This window comes from Diceros bicornis, chromosome 2 (assembly GCF_020826845.1).
Source record: "Diceros bicornis minor isolate mBicDic1 chromosome 2, mDicBic1.mat.cur, whole genome shotgun sequence".
NCBI lineage: Eukaryota > Metazoa > Chordata > Mammalia > Perissodactyla > Rhinocerotidae > Diceros > Diceros bicornis.
Genome location: NC_080741.1, coordinates 44,721,225 through 44,744,701, shown reverse-complemented (window position 1 = coordinate 44,744,701; position 23,477 = coordinate 44,721,225). Strand labels below are relative to the sequence as shown.

The following is a 23,477-nucleotide window of genomic DNA, read 5'->3' as shown; positions in this document are numbered from 1 at the left end:
GGCTTGCACATCCAGTTGCCAGAACCAGCCTCTCCTCCCCATCTCCTCCCGCAGTAAGCCACAGCCACCCCACAAGGAAGTCTCTGCCTGCCCACCCCCTCTCCACACACGCTTTCTCTCCTACAGTCCCTGAGCCTTGCATACACACACAAACACAGTACACACATCACACACATATATATACAACACACGTGCATAAATAATGCATGCAGCATACACACGCCATAAACAGCCTACAACACAAAACACGCACAGACCCCACACACAACCAACACAAAACACAATTATACACACACATAGGATACTTTCCACACATTTTTACTTTGAGCAACAACAAAAAAGTGAGAGATGAAAAGGGACTCTGAGACTTGAGAGAATTGGCCCCCCCACCTGCCACATCTTTCTCAGTGGCCCTTGCGGCATTTAGGAAGTGACCCCAGGCCCTTGTGCTGGTCTTAGCCCAGTCAGCTTCCTGCCCCTCGTTTTGTGGGTTTGCCATCCCATGCACCCCACCCCTCACACAAGGTGGAGCTGGTCTCTGGCTGTCCAGCCCTAGGTCCAAGGGCCTCCCTAGCCCTCACCCCTCCTGTCATCCCCACATGCCAAGCTCCCTACAGCCCCCCTGCATGGGGGTCACCCAGTAAAAATCTCCTCCTGCTGTGTGTGAGTCCTGCCTCTCTGGGCCTCTGGAGTGAGGTTGTCTCTGCCTCTCTAACAGCCTCTCTTTATGAGCAATTCAGTGAGCCTCACCCTTGTCCATGGAGTGAGTCATGGAATCCTCCCATGAACCGGAAGAGGTCAGGGCCAGCAGTATGCCCACTTAGAAATGAGGAGCTGAGGTTCAGAGAAGTGGATGGCACCAGCGAGGCGGAGCTCAGGCTCACGTCAGTTGGCTGAACCTGTGCTCTTAGCCGTGGAACCAAACAGCCCCTTCTGCTTCCCTGGGCCATTCTCTTCCAGCTTTAAGAGGCCACCAACTGGATGGCTGGCCCAGGCTGGTCTCGGCCTGCACGAGGTGTGGGTGGGCTGGGTTCTTACCCCTGCAGGACGATCAGCTCCAGAAGCTGATGGGGCTCACCCAACTACTTAACCTCCCTGTGCATGCATTTCCTTTTCTATCAACTGGGGTTAATGGTAACCCCTTCCCTATGAATTTGGTGACATTAAGGAGTTAACCATGTACAGAGGTCCGCCCCTTACCTGTGGTTTCACTTTCTGAGATTTTTCGCAGTCAACCACAGTCTGAAAATATTAAGTGGAAAATGCCAGAAATAAACAATTCATAAGTTTTCAATTGTCCGCCATTCTGAGTAGCATGACAAAATCTCGCGCCATGCCTTTCCATCCTGCCTGGGATGTGAATCATCCCTTTGTCTGGCGTATCTATGTTGTATATACTACCTGCCTATTAGTCACTTATAACCATCTCAGTTATCAGACCGACTGTGGTGGTATTACAGCGCTTGTGTTCAACCCTTATTTTACTTAATGGCCCCAAAGTGCAAGGGTAGTGATGCTGGCAATTCGCATATGCCAGAGAGAAGCTGTAAAGTGCTTCCTTTAAGTGAAAAGATTAAAGTTCTCGACTTAATAAGGACAGAAAATAAAATCATATGCTGAGTTTGCTAAGATCTATGGTAACTTTTATTACTGTATACAGTAGTTCCCCCTTATCTGTGCGGGGGACCCCCAGTGGATGCCTGAAACCGCAGATAGTACCGAACCCTATATCTACTGTTTTTTCCTATACATACATACCTGAGATAAGGTTTAATTTATAAATTAGGCACAGTAAGAGATTAACAATAACTAATAAAAAAATAGAACAATTATAACAATATAGTGTAATAAAAGTTACAATCCCACTAGGCAAGTTAGTGGTCTACCGGGCACCAATGCCTGGCCAGCCAGGATTCTCGGCCTGATGAAATGAACCAGGGCAGGGAGCTGGATGGTCTGCCCTGGGACAGCCCTCAGGAGTTCACATGTAAAGGTGAGGGCTGGAGTTCATAGAGCTGAGCGTAAAAGTGTGTAAGTATGTACATGTGTGTCAGTGTGTGTGAGTGAGTGTCTGTGCAGTGGGGGCAGAGCTCACAAGCCTAGAGAGACCAGTGGGGACCACCCGGAAGGCTTCCTGGAAGAGGGGAGTCCTGCCCAGCAGTGAGAGGGAGCCACAGGCTCTACTGACCAGGGGGAGCTGGCTGAAGTGAGGCCCAGGTGTCCCTGTCTAAGCCTATGCCACTGGCCACCCCTTCCCCCTACCCCTACCTTGATCCTCCCCACGGCTCCCTGTGGCCAGCAGCTCTGCAGCACTCGGCTCTCCTCCACTTCACTCAGCTCCACTCCAGGAAGGCCACCTCCTCCCTGCCCTCCTCCTCCCCTCCTCCTGCTGTCACCACTTACCGCTCATAGCCTCGAGGGGGTGGGGACCCCAGGGCTGGACACACCCCATCGTGGCCCCAGAGCCCAGCTGGTCGGACGAACGCAAGGTCGGACGCAGGACCTCGGAGCCCTGAGGGGGGCAGTGTGCCAGGGTCCCTCACAGCCTCTTCAAGGTCAGTGCCAGCTGGGGATGCAGCCACCCTGGGGTCCTTGAGACCTGTGGAGCCCACCCTAGGTCTCCCATTCCAGACCTCGGGCCCTAAAGTGAGCTTTACTCCAGGTGTACCTGAGGCAAGCAGGCCCAGAGGGCAGAGAGCACCCCTGTACCACAGCCTGGCCCAGGTCCGGGGGTCTATCGGGAGAGGTCCCAGGCGGGGGGCCAGCCCTGGCCCTGTTCACAGAGGCCTCACTGGGGACACCCTGCACCGGCCATGGGGAGCTAAAATTGGAAAGTGGCGAGTGGGAGGCAGCTGACAAAGCTATTTTGCGGACTCTTCACTGTGCTCCGGTTTCAAGCTCCTGCTCCATTAACCCGATCCTCAGGGCCTCCCTACCCCAACCCAGCCGATGAGGAGGTGCCTCAGCCCTCAGGCCGGCAGTGCAGAAGTCAGGCCTGGCAGCCCCCTGGCATGGGCAGGGGCAGTGGACGCTCTTCTCTTATCTGAGACTCCAGAGGGGCTCACTGAGAACACTTGATCCTGTACCAGGCTCGCTGTGTGACCTTGACATGTCCCTGCCCCTCTCTGGTGCATGACCCCTCCATCTGTGTAGTGGGGAGAATGCCGACTGGGAGATCTGGTTGTAGGGCTGGTGAGGGGGATCTGGAGGAGGATCTGGGGTGGGAGACAGGGCCATGCCAGCCACTTCTTGGCCCAGCCCAGCCCAAGAGGGTGCCTAGACATGTTCCTCCCTTTAATTTGGGCCCTGAGTCTGTACCCATGGGGCCCTTGGGAAGGCCCCATGCCAGGCTGGAGCAGGATAGGAAGGGCATAGGTGCTAGCTGAGATGCCAGGGATGGCACAGCAGGACTTCTAGGGACGAGCTAGGCCCTGGCAGGAGGGAGTAGCTAGGCTCACCCTGAGCCCGATACCGATCAGCACCTTGGACAGTGGCCAGTACCCTCCCTGGTGCCCGCTAGGCCCTGCCTGGGCCCATACCCACTACCCCAGGGCACCTCTTCAAATAGCACAGTCTCCAGCCAGCATCCAGGGCCTGAATACACAGAGCACTGAGAGAGTGGGCCGGTGTGACCACGGACGCAGGCAGGGACCAGGGACGTGGCAGGCTGGGGCTCAGGGACTGGTTGGGGCAATGGGGGTCAGTGAGAAATTAGAGGCTGAATGAGAGGGATGGAGGCTTGGTGCTGGGGGCAGGACCTGGGGAGATCACTGGAGGTAAAGACAGCTCAGGAGGGGTGTGGAAATCAGGGAAGGGGGCATGGAGGAGGTGGGGCTGTGTTAGGAGCTGAGGGGGGCTTACTGAGGAGGATGGGGACCCTGGGGGCCAAAAACATGATTTAGATGATACAGATGGGGTTTCTCCACATGAAGGTCATCCGAGGTCTTGGCAGGAGCAGTTTGAACAGAGGGTGGGGACAGGTCCCCGCAAAAAGTATGGAGGAGGAAATGAAGGTGAGGAAGGCAGGCTGAGTGAAGATTATGCTTTCAAGAGCCTTCAGTGGGAAAGGCAGGAGCTAGACCAGCAGCTAGGATGGAGCACCAGATGTTGGGGGGCCTGGGAGGAGTGGGGGAGGGGGGGAGGGGAGAATGATGGCAGGAGAGACAGTCTCTCTTCAGATGGGGTCCCCACCACCTCAGTGGGGGACGATGAGGTGGGGCTAGGCAGGGCTGGGGGGCAGCAGTGGCCTCACCCAATCTGTCTCCCCCAGCCCCATCCAGGCTATGGGCATCAAGACATCATTGCCTGCAGCGGAGCTGGGCCTATACTCCCTGGTGTTGAGTGGGGCCCTGGCCTATGCTGGCCGGGGCCTCCTCGAGGCTTCACAAGGTAACAGCCGGGCCCTGGGGCAGGGGGACCCTTCTTCCCCTGGGGACCTCGGGGTTCCAACCAGCAAGGCCGGAAACTTAGCGGTTCCAGACCCAGTGTATTCCCTAGGCCCTGGGGGATGGGCTAAGGCTGGTGCAGAAACAGGGAGACACAGACGCAGAGGCACTGACAGAGACCTGGACACAGAGTGACAGAGAGAGACACTCTGACACTCAGGGATCCAATCAGAGACCTGGCCCCAGACACACAGTGGGACCAGAGAGAAGCAGAGGCAGAGAGAGAGAGAGAGAGACGCAGACCCACTCCCCTCCTCCCAGGGTGGGAGTCAGCCTTGCTGTAGGGGCAGATGGAGGGGGGTGTATGTGAAGGGCTCCCCCCACCCTGAGGCCGCACTCTGTTCTCAGATGGGGCCCACAGGAAGGCCTTCCGGGAGTCTGTGCGACCCGGCTGGGAGTACATTGGCCGGAAGATGGTAGGTCCCCCACAGCCCAGGTCCCTGACTGGGTCCATGACCCCTAGCACATCTCTCTCATCCCAAACCCTTCCCTACTCTCCCTTATTCCAGATGTTTCCACATAACAGAGGGCTCATAAGGGGGAGGGTCTCTGGCTTGAGCTTCAGCTCCTTCAGTTTCTCCACTGGCCCTCCCTGTGTCCTCCTGGGGCCACATCAAACCTGCCCCAGACCCTGCTCATTTAGGAAATAAATTGAAACGTGCTTCAGCAGGGGCCTCCAGCACCATCCCTCCCAGGAACAATGCAATAATGGTGGAATGTCAGGCAGTGGCTGAGCAGATGGGGAGCTTTGAGGGGCTGGGCAGCCCACATGTTGTCCCTCATTCCTCTCTACCTACCTACCTGGTACTTCCCTCAGAGGTGAAGGCAGGGACCTCCAGCCATTGTTCCCCTCTAATGCATAAGAAGAATATAGGGGCTGGGAAGGTGCGGGGACTCTGACCAGTCCAAGTGCCAGCCCATCCTGCCCCTGCCCACCTTAACCTGCCCGGACCTGCTCCAGGATGTGGCTGACTTTGAGTGGGTGATGTGGTTCACCTCCTTCCGCAATGTCATCATCTTCGCCCTCTCTGGACATGTGCTGTTTGCTAAATTCTGCACGATGGTTGCCCCCCAGGTGAGCCAGACCTGAGCCACCCCAGCCTCCCCTGCCAGCTCCTCCTCAGCTACAAGGGTTTTGGGGAATCCATCCTGGGGTCCCACTTCCATTTGTATGGACAGGTAAACGAAGCCTTCTCCCTGTCCACAGCTCCGCTCCTGGATGTATGCTGTGTACGGGGCCCTGGCCGTGGTGGGCACTATGGGCCCTTGGTACCTGCTGCTGCTGCTTGGCCATTGTGTGGGTCTCTATGTGGCCTCACTCTTGGGCCAGCCCTGGCTCTGTCTCAGCCTGGGCCTGGCCAGCCTTGCCTCCTTCAAGCTGGACCCCCTAATCTCCTGGCAGGTGTGCACTGGGGCAGGGCAGGGGTGGAGGGTGCAGGGATAGGACCCCAAACCTCTCACCTCATCCACAGTCCTTGCCCCCCAAGTCTCCCCAAGCACTTCCTTCACTCTCCCACCTGTTTCAAAGCCTTTGACCATGCAGTACGCCCTGCCCACAAGGTGGTCACCTCCACCACAGCGGGTACGTGTCCCACTCAGTCCCTGCTCTATGCCAGGACTTACCATGAGTTAGCCCTCAATGGCCAATGTTCACTGGCTCTAGAAGACAGAAAGGGGCAGGATCAGGCTGGGCCCCTGTGGGCAGCTGGGTGGGCTTCCCAGAGATGAGGGGCACCTGGTGAGCTGGCGGCCTGTTCTCTCCCATCCAGAGCGGGTTTGTAACAGGCACTTTTGATCTTCAAGAGGTGCTGTTTCATGGGGGCAGCGGTTTCACAGTGCTACGTTGTACCAGCTTTGCGCTGGAGAGCTGTGCCCACCCCGATCGCCGCTACTCCCTAGCCGACCTGCTCAAGTACAACTTCTACCTGCCTTTCTTCTTCTTCGGGCCCATCATGACCTTCGATCGCTTCCACGCCCAGGTGAGGGGACCCCTTGTGGACTCCCAGAGCAGGGCTGGGTCTCCCTCTTCAGAAACGAGCTCCCCTGATGTAATCCATGCAGAAATAGAAGTATAATGATGTACACCTGAAATTTATGCAATGTTATAAATCAATGTTACTGCAATAAACAAAAAATTAAAAAAAAAAAAAGAAAGAAAGGAGCTCCCTTCTCAGATAGGACTCCCAGGGCAGGCTGTGTCCCCATCCTCAGGCATGACCCCAGGATAAAGCCATGACTCCCTGCTCCTCAGACCCCAGGATCCCATTTCCCCCCTCAGATGGGGATCACAGGATGCAGACTTGTCTCCTCCCTCAGACAAGACTCCCCTCCCACTCAAATGGGCCTCCCAAGACAGGACCGTGTCGCCCCTGGGAGGCTGTGAACCTTCCTGAGACACCAGAGTGGCCTGTGTCTCCACCCTCAGGCAGGGCTGCCAGGATGAAGCAGCGTTTCCCCCCCACCCTCAGATCCCCAGGCAATTGACGACTTCCCATTCAGACAGAGCTCCTCCAGAGCTCCTCCGGCAGAGCTTGCCTCCCCCCTCAGACACTTGGCATCCCCCAGGTGAGCCTGGCGGAGCCGGTGAGGCGCGAGGGCGAGCTGTGGCGCATCCGGGCCCAGGCGGGCCTCAGCGTGGTGGCCATCATTGCCGTGGACATCTTCTTTCACTTCTTCTACATCCTCACCATCCCCAGTGACCTCAAGTTCGCCAACCGCCTCACGGACAGCGCCCTCGGTGGGTGCGCGCCGGGCCCAGGGCCGCCACTCCAGAAAGACGGACCCTCTGCGCCCCCACAGCATCACAGCTGGGGCAGCTGACGTCCCTAGGGGGCACAGTACCCATCCAAGGGTGGGGGAGTGTGGGACTTTGAAATTCGTGGGACTTTGAGTTAGGTTTGTCCTGTGAAGTCAAGCGGTATCCGACGGATTCCACCCCACTTCACTGGGGCCTGGGGCGGATCTCCACCAACCGGTTGGGGTCCCCCTGCGGCGGGCAGGTCCCGCCACTCCCCCAGGAAGCGGGGGGCGGGGTCTCCGTGGGGGCAGTCCTGGCGCAAGGACCTCCCCCAAGACCTGGGGAGAGAGTTTCCGGAGGGGAGAGCCGGGCTGAGCACCTCCCCCGGACTTAGGGAGTCCGGGGAGGGGAGGCCGGCACGACGCCACCCAGGCAGTGACGACCCCCTGTCCCCAGCTGGCCTAGCCTACTCAAACCTGGTGTACGACTGGGTGAAGGCGGCCGTCCTCTTCGGCGTCGTCAACACCGTGGCGCGCCTTGACCACTTGGACCCGCCCCAGCCTCCCAAGTGCATCACAGCGCTCTACGTCTTCGCGGAAACGTGAGTGCGGGGCCCCGGGGACGCGCCCCTGGGATCCCCACCTTCTCTTTGCCTCTCCCACCATGGCCCCTGAGTCTGCTCCTGGCTGATTCACACCCGTCTGCTCTCCTCCCACAGGCACTTTGACAGAGGCATCAACGACTGGCTTTGCAAGTGAGTTGGGGTGGGGTGGGGGGATGGCCACAGCTATCCTGCCAGGTGTCTGAACAGGGCGTTGCCAAGATTGGTCTCTGTTTTAAAAGATCACTCCTGGGCCAGAGGAAACGAGGAGGGCAGTGAGGAAATCATCACAGAGGTCCAGATGAAAGATATAGAGGTTTAGACTTGGGTGGGGGCCCTGGAGGTGAGAGAAATGGTCGGAGTAGAGACACACAGCGGGCAGCCTGGACAGGACTTGGCCATGGATTGGGAGTATCAAGAAAGAGAGGGAAATGACTCCCAGATTCCTATCGGCAGCCTGGGAGGATGGAGAGGGGTTCAGTTTGAGAAGTGTCTGCTTGGAATCTGGGAGACATCCTTGTGGAGGTTCAGGGCGGTGGTTGGGTCTGAGGGTCTGTGGTTCAGAGGAGTCTGAGGACTGATGGGACTCTGAGCATTATGAGGGGGTGGGTGGTCTTTAGGCCTTGGGAGTGGATAAGTCCAAAGGAGGAAGAGTAAGAAGAGGAGAGAAGGAATAGCTGAGGCTGGGCCTGGAAGGACACCAGTTGAAGGGAGAAGGAAGAGACAGCAGAAGGGACTGAAAGGGGTGGTCAGAGCAGTCAAGTCAAGACCCTGTGACACCCTGGAAACTAGGGGAAGAACATCCAGGCATGGTGAGGGCAACTGGCTCAGGTGCTGCTGGGGTCAAGGAAGCTAGAGACTGAGCGTTAGTGTTGGTGGCTCGGAGGTGTTCAGCACTTCACTGGAGGGGCAGGGGCAGGCGAGCAGTGAAGGAAGCCGAGGAACTACAGGGGAGTTCCTGTGTGGACAACTCCTGGAAGAAGCCTGGTACTGAGGGAAGACAGAGGAGTGGCTGCAGGGAGAAGTGGGGTGTTTTAAAGACGGGAAGAAATAGGACATGCTTGACTGCTGAGGGGAATTATTCAATAGAGAGGAAGAGGTTGGTAAGGCAGGATAGGGGGGTGACTGATGGAGGGAGGTCCCTGAAGAGGGAGGAGGAGATGGAACCAGTGCCAGGCACAGGCCTCGCTTCAGGATGGGGAGGAGAAAGAGAAGCCAGTGTGGATGCAGAAGGATGGCAGGTTAGTGGAGAAAGGTAAGGGATTCCACCTGCAGGCTTCGGTTTTCTCCATGAAGTAGGAGTCAAGGTCATCAGCTGAGAGATGCAGGGTTGGGGACACGGGGAGAGGCAGCATCTGTGTGCCTCCTTCCCTTCTGCCTAGATCCCCCCACGCTCACTCATACTTGGCGAGGAGAGGTAAGGGGGGAGTAGCCACTGCAGAGCATGGAGGAAGACGCTGACTAGAGAAATCTTGGCATTGAGGGCCCAGGTGGGATTGGAGGTAGTGGATTTATGGACTCTAATATGTGAAGGTGTGAGATTTTCCCCATCGGGGCTTAGCTTCTTGGGTGCTGGTGAGGAAAAAGTGGGTGACTAGGCTCTCTCAGATGGCTGAAAAGGAAGAAGTGAGGGATAGGGGGTTTTAGGTTATTTATAGTGATGACTCATTGAATATAAGCCTGTTACGGCGTGTGGTGAAGATAGGAGGGATCACAAGGTGAGGAGGGCGGGTGTCAGTGAGATTGAAGAACTGGAGCCAGGGGGCCAGGTCAGGAGGGGCTGGGTGAAGAATGGTAATTAGGAAGGAGTGAAATTTCAAGTGGTGACAAAGTTGGGGTGTGGCCATGTGAGTGGGTGACAGAGGTGGAGTGGAGAAGAACCCACTGGAAATGAGGAGGTCAGGGGACAGAGAGGCTGGTTACTCAATGAGTCTTCCACTAAATTTATTTAACAAATATTTATTGAGCACCTACCGTGTGCCAGGCACTGTTCTAGGCACTGGGGATACAGCATGAACATGGCAAAAACCCTGAACTCATGGAGCTTACAGTCTAGTAGGGAGAAACAGACTTGTAAACATGTAAATGAACACATTGATAATTCTGGAGAGTGGTAAGCGTTAGGAAGAAAATAAAACAGGGCAATGGGACAGAAGCTGGACACAGGATAAAGCTTCTATAGTTGGGGTCTGGGCAGGCTTCTGTGAGGTGATATTCGAACTGACTTGAGTGATGAGGAAATCTGGGGGAGATAATTCCAGGTAGAGGGAACAACATGTGCAAAGGCCTTGAGGCGGGAGCCAGCTGTGTGTGTGTGTGAGGGCAAGAATGGTGGGTGATGAGGTCAGGGAGGGAGGCTGAAACCAGACAACGTGGGATCTTCCAGCCATTGTAAGGAGGTTGAGCTTATGCTAATCATAATGGGAAGCTATTGGGGGAGGGTTTTATTGGGGGAGGGTTTAATTGTGGAAGTAATGTGATCTGAGTTATACTCCTAGAAGATGCGGCTAGCTGCTGTGCAGAGAACAGACAGTAGGGGGGCAAAGGCAGAAGCAAGGAGCCGACTTAAGAGGCTCTTGCAATAATCTATGTGAGAGGAGATGGACTAGGGTGGTGGTAGTGGAGGTGGTGAGCAGTGGTCAGGACTGAGTGGAGCCCATCGTATTTGCTGGCTTGGATATGAATAGAGAGGGGAATTGAGAGTCCAAGATGGCACCAAAGCTTCTGGCCTGCAGCTGAATGGATGGTAGTGTCATTAACTGAGATGGGGATGGAGTGGGTTTGAGCAGGGATGGGGGCATCAGTCATTCAAGTGAGACGTCTGGTAACAGTTGGATATATGAGTCAGGAGAAAGTGGGCTAACGTCACAGACTTGGGGCTAACCAGCATAGAGACAGTATTCAAAATCTTGGGTCTGGCTGAGATCACTTGAGGATTGAATGAACAAAGCTAGAGAAGATACGAAGTTTGAGGCTGAGCCCTCCACATTTTGAGGCTGGGTAGAGAAGGAGCAGCCACTTGAGGTCAGCAGTGTTGAATGTGCCCAGGATGACAGCGTTGAGTAGGGCTGCCCCTGTCGTGTGTCCTTTACCCATCTCCCACCTGCTCTTTCCCACACTGCTGCCCACCCCTTCTCCTGCCTTTCCCACAGGTACGTGTACAACCACATTGGTGGGGAGCACTCCAAGGTGATCCCAGAGCTGGGGGCCACTGTGGCCACATTTTCCATCACCACTCTGTGGCTCGGGCCTTGTGATATCGTCTACCTGTGGTCATTCCTTAACTGCTTTGGCCTCAACTTTGAGCTCTGGGTGCAGAAGCTGGCAGAATTGGGGCCGCTAGCGCAAATTGAGGTGAGCAGGGAAGGTCTGGCGCTGGGGTTGGCTGGGTCACTAGATAGGGTGACACTACTGCTCTCTGGAGTCTTGCAGCCACACTTGGCCCCCAGTCCATAACTTTCTCATCACCACCCTCCTGGTTGTCAGAGCAATGGCTCCCCCTGTGGGTAAATGGCCCTCTGTAACTTCTGCGTGGTGTGGGGCACCCAGGCCTGGCTCTGTTGGTCAGGCCCTGCCCTCTCTCCAGACCTCAGTTTCCCCATCTTTAACTATGAGGGAGAGCTGACCTAGGACTCTCAGAGACACAAACATATCCCCAGGACCTGGATGGCCCTGTGGGCAAGATCTCTGAACAACCACATCTTCTTTCCCTTGGGCCTCTTGCCTCACTGCCAATGCTTTCCTGGACCGGGCAGGCCTCTCTGTCGGAGCAGACGTCCCGCAGGGTCCGGGCTGTCTTTGGGGCCATGAACTTCTGGGCTATCGTCACGTACAACCTTGTAAGCCTGAACAGCCTCGAGTTCACAGAGCTGGTCGTCCGGCGCCTGCTACTCACAGGTGAGGGACAGGGGTGTGGGGATACAGAATGTGCCAGACGTCAACCTTGAGGACTGTGACCTTCTGAAATGCCCCCACCCACCCCAGTTCCCCAGGGACTCAGCAGGGAGGGCCAGTTAAGTGGGGAGAGGCCTAGGTAGAGAAGAGTTTCTGAGGGGATGCTGCTCCCAGGCATTGATGACCTCTTCCCCACACAGGGTTCCCCCAGACCACACTGGCTGTCCTGTTTGTCACCTACTGTGGTGTCCAGCTGGTGAAGGAGCGAGAGCGAACCCTGGCTCTGGAGGAGGAGCAGAAGCTGGACAAAGAGAAGCTGGAGTAGGTGGGAGGAGGAAGGGGGAGGGCTCTGCTCAGCTATTCCTGGGCCCAGGCCCAGGCCAGGCCAGATGGGGCCTGACTGATAGAATAAAAGACTTTTCTACCACAGTTCAGCTGTTCCCTGACCTTTCCCCCAGCAGCCTTCTGGCTCCTTGTCCATGCTGGATGAGGAGCTGCAGGTTCTGGGCCTCAGAGAGGGAGGTCAAGCTCTTGGCACACATAGAGTGTGGAGGAGACACCACGTGGAGGGCAGAGACCACCAACCTTGGCAACCCAACAGCTGAGCATTGAAGCCCTGAATCTTCAAATCACCTGGTCACTGACTCAGAGCACCTGATTCCAGACCCTGAGCCACGTGCTTAGAAGGCACTTTATTCTTCTTACAGAAGGAGACTTACCCATACTGCAGGGACTTCTTGATGGGGACACTCCCCATATGACAGGTGAGGAGACTGAGTCCTGTGGGAACCTGACTGGCACACACAGCCAGGCTGGGGCTGGGCCAGAACACGGCCTGGGACGCCTCCCTGCGGTTCTGGCTCATGCACCAAGAAGACCGGGGGATATGGAGACACCGGAGAGGGCTCGAGTTTCTCATCCCTGCCCAAAAGGCTAGGACTGGGCAGCGGTCTCCATTTCCTGGCTAAAGCAGCCCCTTGGGTACCAGACGGATCCTGGTGGGCTCTGGCCTCTCCCAGCCTCCCCCCTGGAGCTCCCAGAAGGCCAGGCCTGTGTGGGCCGCAGGATGGGAGGGGTGCTTGGTTCAGGCTCTCTGGACTGGTCACATCTTGGTCAGGCGCAGCACGTTGAGCCGCACCGGTAGGAAGGTGGCACCAGCTGCATAGGCAATCTCCCGCAGGACGCCTTCCCACTTCTTCTCATCCTCGTTATATCTGGGGTTGGGAGGGAGTGGGGACAGGGATGAGGAGCTTGGTCAGCAGAGGCCAGAGTGGGCCCCAGCAGGGAGGAGTGGCTGGGTGCACTAGGCCCACCCTAAGGCGTGTTCCCCCCAACCCCCCAAGCTGCAGGCCCCTCTCCAGGAAGGCCTGCTTCTGGAGAATTCCCATGCTCTGGGAAAGGGCCCCCCCACAAGGCCCACCCCCAAAGAACACCCACCCCACATTCCAGGAAGGGCCACCTCTCAAGGAATCCCTCACTCCTTGAAGTCCACTTCCCTCCAGGAAGGCCCACATCTCCCCAACCCCCTCCTCTTGAGAATTTCTGTACTCAGCACCCCAAGAAGTACCCCCCCGAGTCCCACTCTCCCTGCAGCATGCTCTCTAGAGGCTGCCTGCAGTGGAGGGGATAACTGAAGGCTCCCAAGGTGCCCCAGGTGGCTGAAACCTCTCCCCTCCGCCCCCAGGAAGGACCAGCCATGGAAAGCAATGGCTCTGAGAAGCTGGGCTCCAGCTACTTCTCAATCCTGGCCCCAGCTCTCCCCTCCAGAGCAAGCATCCTGGCTGCCTCGTCAGGGCCCCCTCTACTCCCTGGGGCCTCTTTCCGTGGGTCTGTGCCCTGAGCCTGGGGTCAGCTCTTGACTGTGACACTGTTGATGCCCCACAGTGGGGCGTGGTGCCATATGTGCAAACCTAGACTTTCCCAACCAAACCAGAGAGAACCCTCCGGCTCTCTCTCTGGGGGATGAGCAAGGCATGTCTGCCGCCCCTGCCCCACAGGAGTCCCTGGAAGAGGGATCAGCTCTGTCCCCAGATGAGTTTGCCAGGCACCTCGGTGCCTGGCCACCGTGCTGTGGGGCATCAGCCTTGCTCGTGATGCCCCTCACCTCCCTGGGGCCGGACTCACCTCCAGATGTCATTGAGCTCTGTGGGAACCAGCTCCCCGGACTCCGTCTCCAGCGTGGCAAAGCCACCGATGGCATAGAGGGTGCCCGCCAGGCTGACCAGGCTGAGCGAGCTGCGCTCCTGCGGGAAGGCCTCAAAGGGCGCCCACCTGGCGGGGAGGTGGGGGCATGAGGAGGTGCATCACCCGGGGGCCTCAGTGAGCCCAGTGATTGTCCCACCCCAGCACCCACAGCTTCAGCTGCACCCCCTTGAAATCCGAATCCCAGACACCCATGCTCTCAGCAGAGCCTCCTGTTTCCTGACCCTCTCAGGAATGCCCTCTGGTCTTCACTCCTTCCCCATTCTCTTGCCCCTCCCATTTCCCTTCATTGTCCCCTTGTCATTCCATCCAACCTGCCCTGTGAAATCCACCCTGGATCTCCCCAATGTCCCTCCTTTGCTCCTGAACTAACTCCCCTTGCTACCTCAATGGCCATTGAGCCCCCAACCCCTTGCCCTCCTGCCCCATCCCTCTTCTCCCCTTCACAGCCCAATTACTCTCAAGCCCAAATACCTCACTCCCCTCCTCTGGCTCCTGAAGTTGGGCCTTCATCCCCACCCTCCAAAACTGCTCCCAGGTGCCCAACCACCACCGGGCTTTGAAATCTAAGGCCCACAGCACACACCTCTGCTGACGTGACTTTCTTCACGTGCCACCTCCCCAGCCTCACCTCCTCAGACTCCTTCCTGGATGCTGCATCTGCTCCCACCCTCCCTCAGGGCTTGGGCCTCAGCTTCTCCCACTTACACCCTCTCTCCTGAGGGAGCTTGTCCCTCTGTGTACTGTTGACCCCCAGATCTCTCCCTCCAGCTCAACTCTCTCTGCCCAGTTGGCTCCTCCTGGACACTCCCAGGCACCTCAGGTCCTAACTGGACTCTCCCTTCTCCTACCTAACTCCAATAGTTCTCCAAAAAACGACCTCCCACCCTCACTCAAAAGCATCCACTTCTTGCTCTCGCCCTCAACATCCAATCAGTCGCTAATTCCTATTTCTTTTATCTCCTAAACTCTCACTACTCAAAGTGTGGTCCATGGACCATCAGCATCCCCTGGGGGTTTGTTAGAAGTATGCCCTTAGGTCCCAGACCTGAGAATCAGAATCTGCATTTCAACATGATCCCTGGGAGATTTGTGTGCACATGAGAAGCCCTGGCCTAAGTCCTTCTCCAGTGCATCCCCTCTGCCCCATCCCCACTGTACCCTCATCTCCCGGCCACCATCACCTCTTGCTATACAGCTGCATCTCTGCCTCCTGGGAAATCCCTAATCTGTTCTCTACCTCAGCTGCAGTGAGGCGTCTTAGTAAAACACAGATGGGAGCTTAGAACCCGTCAGAGGCTTTTTATTGCCCTCAGGATAAAGTCCCTGAGCCCTGCTTGCTGCCTCTCCAGCCCCAGAACCCCATCCCCACCTCCCTTCACCCACCACACTCCATTCAACCTGAGCAACGCCCTTTCCCCCAGTGGGCCCTGCCTATTTTTCTCCTAACTGCCTTGGCACCAACTTTCCTTTGCCCGGGTCCTCCTTCTCCCACCACCCCTTTTGTCGGCTGAGTCCAATTGGTCCACCAGCTCAGTTTTCTCTTTCCTGACCTCCCAGAGTGGGGGAGCTTCTGTCTTGTTCACCGCTGCATCCCTAGCACCAGGCCAGTGCCCAATATGAGTCTCTGAATGAGGAACCCGGCATCTCCTACCCCACTCCTGGGAGCTATCTCCTGCAGACCAGGCTGGCCATAACCCTTGCCTCACCTTGCGGGGGAAGCCCACCTCCCAGTGATCAGGGGGGAGGGGCTATTTCTGTGCTGATGTCCAAGCTCAAGAGTGGAAACCCAAGACCAGGGCTATGGTTCCTGCCAGGGCAGACACAGAGGGCTGACAATAGGCCCAAAGCAACACAGCAGGGTGGTTACAGTGGGGCCCTTGGTCCCTTGCTATCCTGCCTGGGGAAGGGGCAGGGAGGTGGAGGGGGGGTGTGCAAGCAGCCATACTTGTTGTCTGCGATGCTGTACACCTCGGCTGAACTGGTCAGCCCTGTGTCTGTGACCCCAGCAACCACAAAAATGCGACCATCATGGATGGTGGCCCCGAAGAGTGAGCGGGCAGTCTGCATGGGTGCCAGCTCCTTCCACTCGAACTTCTTAGGGTCATAAACGCACATCTTATTCAGGCACTTCCTGTGGGATGGGGGGCAGTGAATTAGTGGGAGGAAGCTGGAGCAGAGCCTCCTCTCCCTTGGCCCAGTCCTTCCAGCTCTAAGCTACAACCCTGCAGCTGCACTGATTCAAGGTCCCAGCCTCACCTGTTGCTGTCTTTGCCGCCAATGACGTACACAAGGTCCATATGGGAGAGAACCGCGTGGCCATACACAGCATAAGGGAGAGGGTCCGATTCGCCCCATTTGAATGACCTGGAGGGGACGAGAGTAGGGCAAGCGCCTGCGGGCTCAGTCCCTGGCTCTGCATTCACCCACCCAGCCAACACATATTGGAGGTGCACCCGACACATTATCAAACTCCCCAGATGGCTCAGTTCCTCCTCCTACCCCACCTGCCAACCGCCCTGCCCCAACCCAACCCCGCGCCCGCCCCAGTCCCCAGCCTCCAGGCTCCCGCCCCCGGGCCCGGCCGCGCCCCAGCCCGCGCTCACTGCCGGTCGTAGCACAGGACCGAGTCGAGGCTGCTCTCGCCGTCCTTGAGCTCTCGGCCGCCGACCACGTAGATGGCGTTGAGAGCCTCTCCCAGGCCGAAGAGGCAGCGCGGCGAGGGCAGTGGCGGCATCCCCAGCCACTCAGAGTCCAGATGGTCAAACTGCGGGCCAGGCGTCCCATCAGCTACCGCCCCCCACAACTCCAGCCCCAGCCCAGACCCGTCCAGCCACCAGGGGTCCTAGAGGAGCCCAGGCCTCCAGGTAGGGCTACCACAGCCCAGAGGCGGTCCCTGGAGACAGGGCCCCTCCTCCCGTCAGGCTGAGAACAGCCGAGGGCCCCCGGAGGTAGGTGCCCAGAGACCACCATTATAGCGCTGTGATGGAGCATCGCGCTCAGAGCGGAGAAGGGGCCTCTGAGAGGGAAGTCCAGGTGTGGCCTTGGCCCTTTCCCGGTACAACTCCCGAACTGAGGCCTGCCTGCCGGCTGTCCTCCACCCCATCCCACCGCACAGGAAACTTCCAAATACAGCCCGCCACTCGCCCCTTAAAATCTATGATGTAAGTCTGTGGCCATGTCTACCTCCACAGTCTCATAACAATGATACTAGTGGCTCATCTTTTTGGACAGTTTTCTGAAGGCTGAACACTGCTGATGAACACTATAACCATCATTTACCTTTCAAACAAGCTTATCACGCAGGAAGAATAACATCCCCATTTACAAACGGAGGCCCAGAGAGAATAAACAACCATGCCCACGATGTGTCCTGGCTGATAACTCGTGGAGCTGTTCCCCCTGCCCCCCCACCCCAGCTTAACACTGGCACCAAGCTGCCCCTCACCCTTCTCACACCTGGTCAGGCCTCACCGAGCCCACCACTCCCTAGGCTCATGCCTGTCTCTGCCAGAAACACCAACACCCTCCCCCTTCATGCCTCCAGATTTCACCTAACTGGCAAGGCTCAAGCCTACGTGGCCAGTCACCAGGAAACCATTTCTGCCCTCTGATATCCCACTATCACCTACAACTTAGACTGGGCATCCCACTCTAGTGGGCCTCAGTTTCCTTATCTGTACAATGGGAAGACCAGACAGGATGGTCCCTTCATTTGGGGTACTTGGTTCCACATTCCAATCCTGGCCTCATGCAAAGGCCCTGCCCAGGACCCCTACACTGACCTTGCTCCTCCTCCTCACTGTGCCTGACCCCAACCCCTATGCAGGACTAGGGCCTCCAACATGTCAGACCATCCTGGGCCTAACATCCCCCTGAAAGGGAGACAGCAAAGTTATACAGCTCATCATCAACTGCCTATAACCCTCTTCAACCTTCAGGCAAGTGGCTATCAGCTTCCCTGGTCTACATCTTACCCTAGACCCAATGACATTCCTCAACAAGTAAACACAGCCTTGGGCCCCAAGGCTGCCCCCCAGTGCCAGCAACCCAGCACTGGCTGCCCCCTCCCAGGGCTGGCCAGGCACCTGCAAGAAGTAAGCACTCATGGGGTCCTCTTTGTTGTCCTCGTTGTAGAAGAGGCCCCCAGCCACGAAGACCTGGTTCTCCTTAGTCACCAGGCTGACGTGGTTCTTGGGGATCTGGGTGGAGAGGGAGGCACAGTAGCACTCGTTGGCTGCCGGATCATAGGCCACGGCGCCCTCCTCACTGATCATGAAGATGAGGTCCTGCAGGAACATGCCAAAGCGCAGAGTGTCATTGAGGATCCCGGGTAGCACACGCTCGGCCTCCTCCTCGTCCTCCTCTGCCTTGGCTTCAGCTGTGTCCTTGTCAGCCGCCTTGGCCCCGCCGGCCTCCTTTTCCTTCTTCTTCTTCTTGCGCAGCACGGTGATGCGGCCCTCGTGTGCGTCCTTCACCATCTGCACCTTGCGCAGCAGCTCGGGCTGGGCCCGCACGAGGGGGTGGCGCTCCACGCGGCTCTCCAGGAAGGCGCGCGGCAGCAGGCGGCAGCGCACGCTCTCGAAGACGGTGGGCAGCGCGCGCTGGCGCTCAGCCTGCGCCTCCGCGTCGCCGCTGCTCGCCCACTGCATCACCGCCTCGAACACAGCCTCCTCCTTCTCCACGTTGAGGCCGTCGCTGGAGATGATGGCGATGAGCTCGTCGGCCGAGAGCCCGAGGAAGTCGGCGTCGCGCGCCACGAGCGAGAAGCGCGCGCAAATGAAGTCGCGGGCGGCCACAGCAAGGCGCGCGCAGTCGAGCAGGAGGCCGAGGCGGAAGACCGCCAGGCAGTTGGCGAGACACAGGCGCTTCTGCAGGAAGGACACGCAGATGGTGAAGATGGACGGGATCTGGAAGCGGTGCGCCGCAGCAAACAAATCCTGCACGCTCGCCTCGTCCAGCGCGATCTCCGACGTGTACAGGTAGTGTAGCACCTGGGCCACCACGTCCGGGGACACCTCCTCCAGGCGCAGCTCGCCCGCGCGCTCTGGCTCGGCCAGGAAGCGCGCCCGGAAGTAGGGGCTGCAGGCGGCCAGCACCAGGCGGTGGCACGGGAACTCGCGCTCACCCACCCGCACCACACAGTCGAGGAACTTGCCGTGGTCCAGCATGTCCTTGAGCCCGTCCTGCAGGAGCGTCTGCTGGTACAGCCGCTGCTCCTCTGCCTGCTCCAAGCCCAGCGCCATGGCGGGTGGCCTAGGGTGCAGCGACGGTGCCCGGGGCCTCCTCTCCGTACTCCCCTGCTTTCCGGCTGGGTCGCTCTCAGTCTGCGCAGCTGTCTTCGCGGAGCTATATATAGAGGCGGACTGGGCCCTGTAAGGCGAGCTGCCTGGCCTCCTGCACATGACGCAGAGGGGACAGCTGGGCAGAGGCCCCCACCCAGAGCAGCCTTGACTCAGCCCCTGAAGGTTCATGGGACGGGGGTGGGGTGTGGCCCTCCCGGAAAGATGAGGGCCTCCGCTGCCTCGTTTATAATGGAGCACAGGGAGGCCTTGACTGCGCTCCTTGGTTGGGCAATGTCCCTCAGGGGAGGGGACGACCCAAGTCTGCCCCTCAGTCCGGGGAGGGGGAAGCATTGGGTCACTCTTTCGGGTCTCCCTTCCTTCATGACTTCTGGACCTTTCTGTCCGAGTGTCTCAATCTTCCTCCCTGGAGTATAGCTCACTCCGGTCACTCCTGGAGACAGTGTGCTTGGGTTTCCTGCTCAGTGAACTTGGGCCTGGCATTCACTCACTGGGGACCTTGTTGCCCCACCTTTAAAATGGGAAGAACTTCTCCTCTTTCTACGCCAGCTCTGAGACCCTCCTTGGACTCTGCAAGAAAGCAAGAAGTTTCCTTAGGTGAACAAGGTCACCCCTTCCTGTGGGGCTTGGGGCAGGTCAGATCGCTCTGTCGAGCCTCAGTTTCCCTCCTACGCAATGAGGAGGTGGAGGCGTTAGACTCGAAGGGCCTCAGTTCAGTTCTGCTGAGGTTCGGAAGCGCTGCGGTTCTGTGTCCCTGGGAGTACACTGTCACAGTGTTTTAACATTGTAAGGTGTCGAACATGCTAAAAATTAATTTCTTAGGATTTGACTATTCTAGGTCTTTAAACCCCCAGCGTTTTAACATTCTGGGGGAGTGACATTCTGGATTCTAGTGTTTAAAAAGTAACGCTCTAAGAGTTTAATATACCGGGTCATTAGCTGTCTGTGCTCATTGATCTTCGTCCATACTAGGATTGTCCTGAGCCTGCCCGGGCTTGGCGCCTCTGCACCCTGTCTCTCGTCTAAGGGGTCAGGGTAGAGGCCCAGGACAGCTAGTCCTGATGCCCACCCTACTCTGGACTCTTGACCACCCTCCCCCACTCCATGTACATATCAGCCTCAGCCACCAAGATTAACTTGTTCCCAAAGTGCCAGAGGCTGCAGCTGTGGGTTAAATTTAGCCCCCAGGACACTGGTGTGAACTGTTATGGGGCATTCTCCCATCATTCCTCTGAGTCATTTGTTTATAACCTCGGGCTTAGGGGGCAGGGGGATTGGAGAAGGGACCTCAGGCTGGGCCAGGACTGAGTCACCTCCCCTTTTGTGATCTCAGCAACGTCACTGCCTGTCCTCCTGAGCAGTGCATTTCATCAAGGCTTGCTCACAGCACCAGCAGGTCCCAAAGGGCACGGCACCTGGGAAGGTCCTGGAGGTGTTCCTGTCTGTCCTGTGGAAAGAACAAGGTGGGCAAGTGGTGGGCTTCCAACCCAGCCCTGGACTGCAAGGCACTTCCAACAAGCACCCTCACCAAGGAGACCAAGCTCTGAGAGGCTCGGAAAGTTGGCCAAGTCACACAGCTGACTAGTGGCCAAGCCAGGACTCAAAGCAGATCTGTCCACCTCCAAAGACTGTAGGAATCCCTTCCTACCTTGATGCTTCCCACAAATTAACAAAAAATGTCCATTTATTGTAGTCTCATTTTCCAAAGACCAGGACAGAAGGTCCTGACTGAACAATTAACTTATATTTATCAAATGACTCAGTGATGTATTTTTAGATTATGATGAATCCCATAGTGCTCACTCCCTACCAGGCATTCCACGAGAATATTTATATGCAGCTCATTCATTCATCGAGAACCTACTGTGCACTGTTTTGAATGCTGAGGATTCAGCAGTGAACACATTAGGCAAGAATTCCAATTCCAGTCCTTTTTTTTTTTTGTGAGGAAGATCAGCCCTGAGCTAACATCCATGCCAATCCTCCTCTTTTTGCTGAGGAAGACTGGCCCTGGGCTAACATCTGTGCCCATCTTCCTCCACTTTATATGGGACGCTGCCACAGCATGGCCTGACAAGCGGTGCGTTGGTGCGCGCCCGGGATCCAAACCCGGGCTGCCAGCAGGGGAGCACGCGCACTTAACCACTACACCACAGGGCGGACCCCACTCGTGCCCTTTTTAAGTCCCTCCCTCGTCTCTCCCCACAACACCCCCAGTCTGGACAATCACTAATCTGCTTTCTGTCACTGTAATTCATCTGCATTTTCTAAGGTTTTATATAAGTGGAATCATACAGTATGTTCTCTTCTTTTTGGTCTGACTTCTTTCTCTCAGATAATTATTTTGAGCTTCATTCAGGTTGTCTGCTCATGTTCTGCCTTTGTTGGGAATCTTAGCACATCACAGGGGTTATTTAAGAGAAATGGCAAGTGAAATTTTTGAGAAAACTGACACTCATTTTGCCACAGTCAGAGAACACCTTGCAAATGTGCCAAGGAACCCAACAAAGTCTGCAATCCTCCTTGCATGAGCAGGCCCCACCCAGATGTAGGTTCCAGGCTGTAAATCAGCTGTTGAGAACTTGCTGGAGTAGCCATGCTATCTGTCCATATGTGGCAGACGTTTGTGGCACACTTGGTGGCCTCCCCGCATCTCCTAAATAGTCTTCCTGTGTTTGGGACAGTTTCCACATCAGTAATGCTTCCCTGAGACAGAAGTCAGAACTTATTTTCCCAGCTTCTCCGGGGACACAGACACGTGACTGAGTTTCACCCATCAATATGCACCCCTCCCAAACTGCAATTCAGAAGAGGAAGCAGGAGCATGAAGAATCTATGCTTTGGTGAACATGGCTGACGGACAGCACCATTAGAACTTCTGGAGTCCACTTCCCAATGTCTCCCATACGAGCTGCAGGATCTGTCCCCACTGGCTGTGGTTTGGCCCTTGTCCAGGCTGTGTGGCCTGCGACCTTGACTCTTGGGGATCCTGTGATCTGTTTAATTCCAAACTAGCCAGTGATAATTTTGTGCTCTGCTGCTAAGAAGACTGCGTGATAGAGAAATTCGTTGCAGGAGTGTCCCACACCTCAGGCGTGAGAGGGTGGACTTGAGCAGCTGAGAGTGTTTCTGATGGTCTGCTTGCTTCTTGACTGACTGCTGGGTTAAAGGTGGCCTGTGCTGCGAGAAGTTGAGACGACAGAAATGCCTTCATGTCACGTAGAGGAGGGAGTCCAAAGACAGGGCGGTAGGAATGTTGGAGTGGATTTACTATGTGTGTCACTGTCATCCAGCCCCACCTGTGTTTGCTGACAGGGCTTAGAGGACACTTTCACCTGACATGGAAGAGTGTGTTGGTGAGGAGTGCTGGCAACTTTGACATATGCTGTGGTGGCCAAGGATGCGGGTGAGAGCCGCTGCCTTTGAAACATCCTGCCTGATTCCAGGGAGGATGATGGGATCTGAGAGGTGGCAGAGGCCAAGCAATGGCTCATAAGTGCCAAAGGCAAGATGGGCATGGTCACTGTAATAGGCAGCAGGGCTGGAGTGGGTTGTAATCAGATGGTCTGATGTACAGGGATCTCTAGGGGTGCATAATGGATTGTGAGTTTCCTAGGATTGAAACAGAAGGTTACCCTACTAAAGTCCTACTGATAAGCATTCTGAATCTGCATTCACCTTCCCCTTCTGCCACATTTCTGCTAACCCCTCCATCCATGAGCAAATGCCTTGCTCATTTTCATGGAACCCTACTCAACACTGCTTCTGACCCAAGATCTCATTTTGTAGCAAGAGAAGTGAGGCAAGCCTTCCAGGTAACAATGGCAGATTAAATGCACACATTGATTTTGCTTCCTCCTGAAACCTCACTACAATTAAAGTAGAGGGATTAAAAGAAAAACATGTTTCACGGAGACATAGCATACAACATAACTCCACAGGGACATAACTTGAGAAAGCTAAACCCTAAGTTAGCAATGGGAAACCCAGATACAACTCTTAGATACCTCAGAATTCCCAGAAAAGATCCAGAATTGGCAACACCAAAGATACCTTTGAGAATATAAGAGAAGGCTGAAAATGGGAGGATTGGTTGTAAGATTCTTTAAAAAGCAGTTAGACACAAAGGACACCAGCCCCATCTGGGTAGAAGCCAAAGGTTTAGTTTCTGAAGATAAACCAGAGGGCTCTTGATTGAGGGACACCCAGCAGAGCTGAAGGTGGCAGTCGCATGTGAAAACTGGTGATTAAGATCAACTCCATAACCTAAACAGAGAGGTGGAGAGCCCCTGCTC

At 56.3% G+C, this 23,477-nt stretch overlaps 2 protein-coding genes across 2 annotated transcripts; one reads left to right on the top strand and one right to left on the bottom strand.

Moving 5' to 3' along the window:
* Window positions 1-4,283: 4,283 nt before the first annotated feature.
* On the top strand, window positions 4,284-12,096 carry HHATL (hedgehog acyltransferase like). The gene is made up of 11 exons (XM_058549517.1): window positions 4,284-4,389; window positions 4,794-4,861; window positions 5,407-5,520; window positions 5,653-5,847; window positions 6,215-6,424; window positions 7,011-7,182; window positions 7,639-7,783; window positions 7,901-7,936; window positions 10,936-11,137; window positions 11,539-11,680; window positions 11,878-12,096. The coding sequence occupies exons 1-11, from the start codon at window positions 4,284-4,286 to the stop codon at window positions 12,000-12,002; spliced, it is 1,515 nt and encodes a 504-aa protein (XP_058405500.1). The 3' UTR covers window positions 12,003-12,096.
* A 262-nt stretch (window positions 12,097-12,358) lies between these two features.
* Window positions 12,359-19,305, bottom strand: KLHL40 (kelch like family member 40). The gene is made up of 6 exons (XM_058549504.1): window positions 17,968-19,305; window positions 16,486-16,646; window positions 16,139-16,246; window positions 15,828-16,013; window positions 13,802-13,948; window positions 12,359-12,891 (listed from the first exon to the last, which is right to left on the bottom strand). The coding sequence occupies exons 1-6, from the start codon at window positions 19,282-19,284 to the stop codon at window positions 12,780-12,782; spliced, it is 2,031 nt and encodes a 676-aa protein (XP_058405487.1). The 5' UTR covers window positions 19,285-19,305; the 3' UTR covers window positions 12,359-12,779.
* Window positions 19,306-23,477: the final 4,172 nt, after the last annotated feature.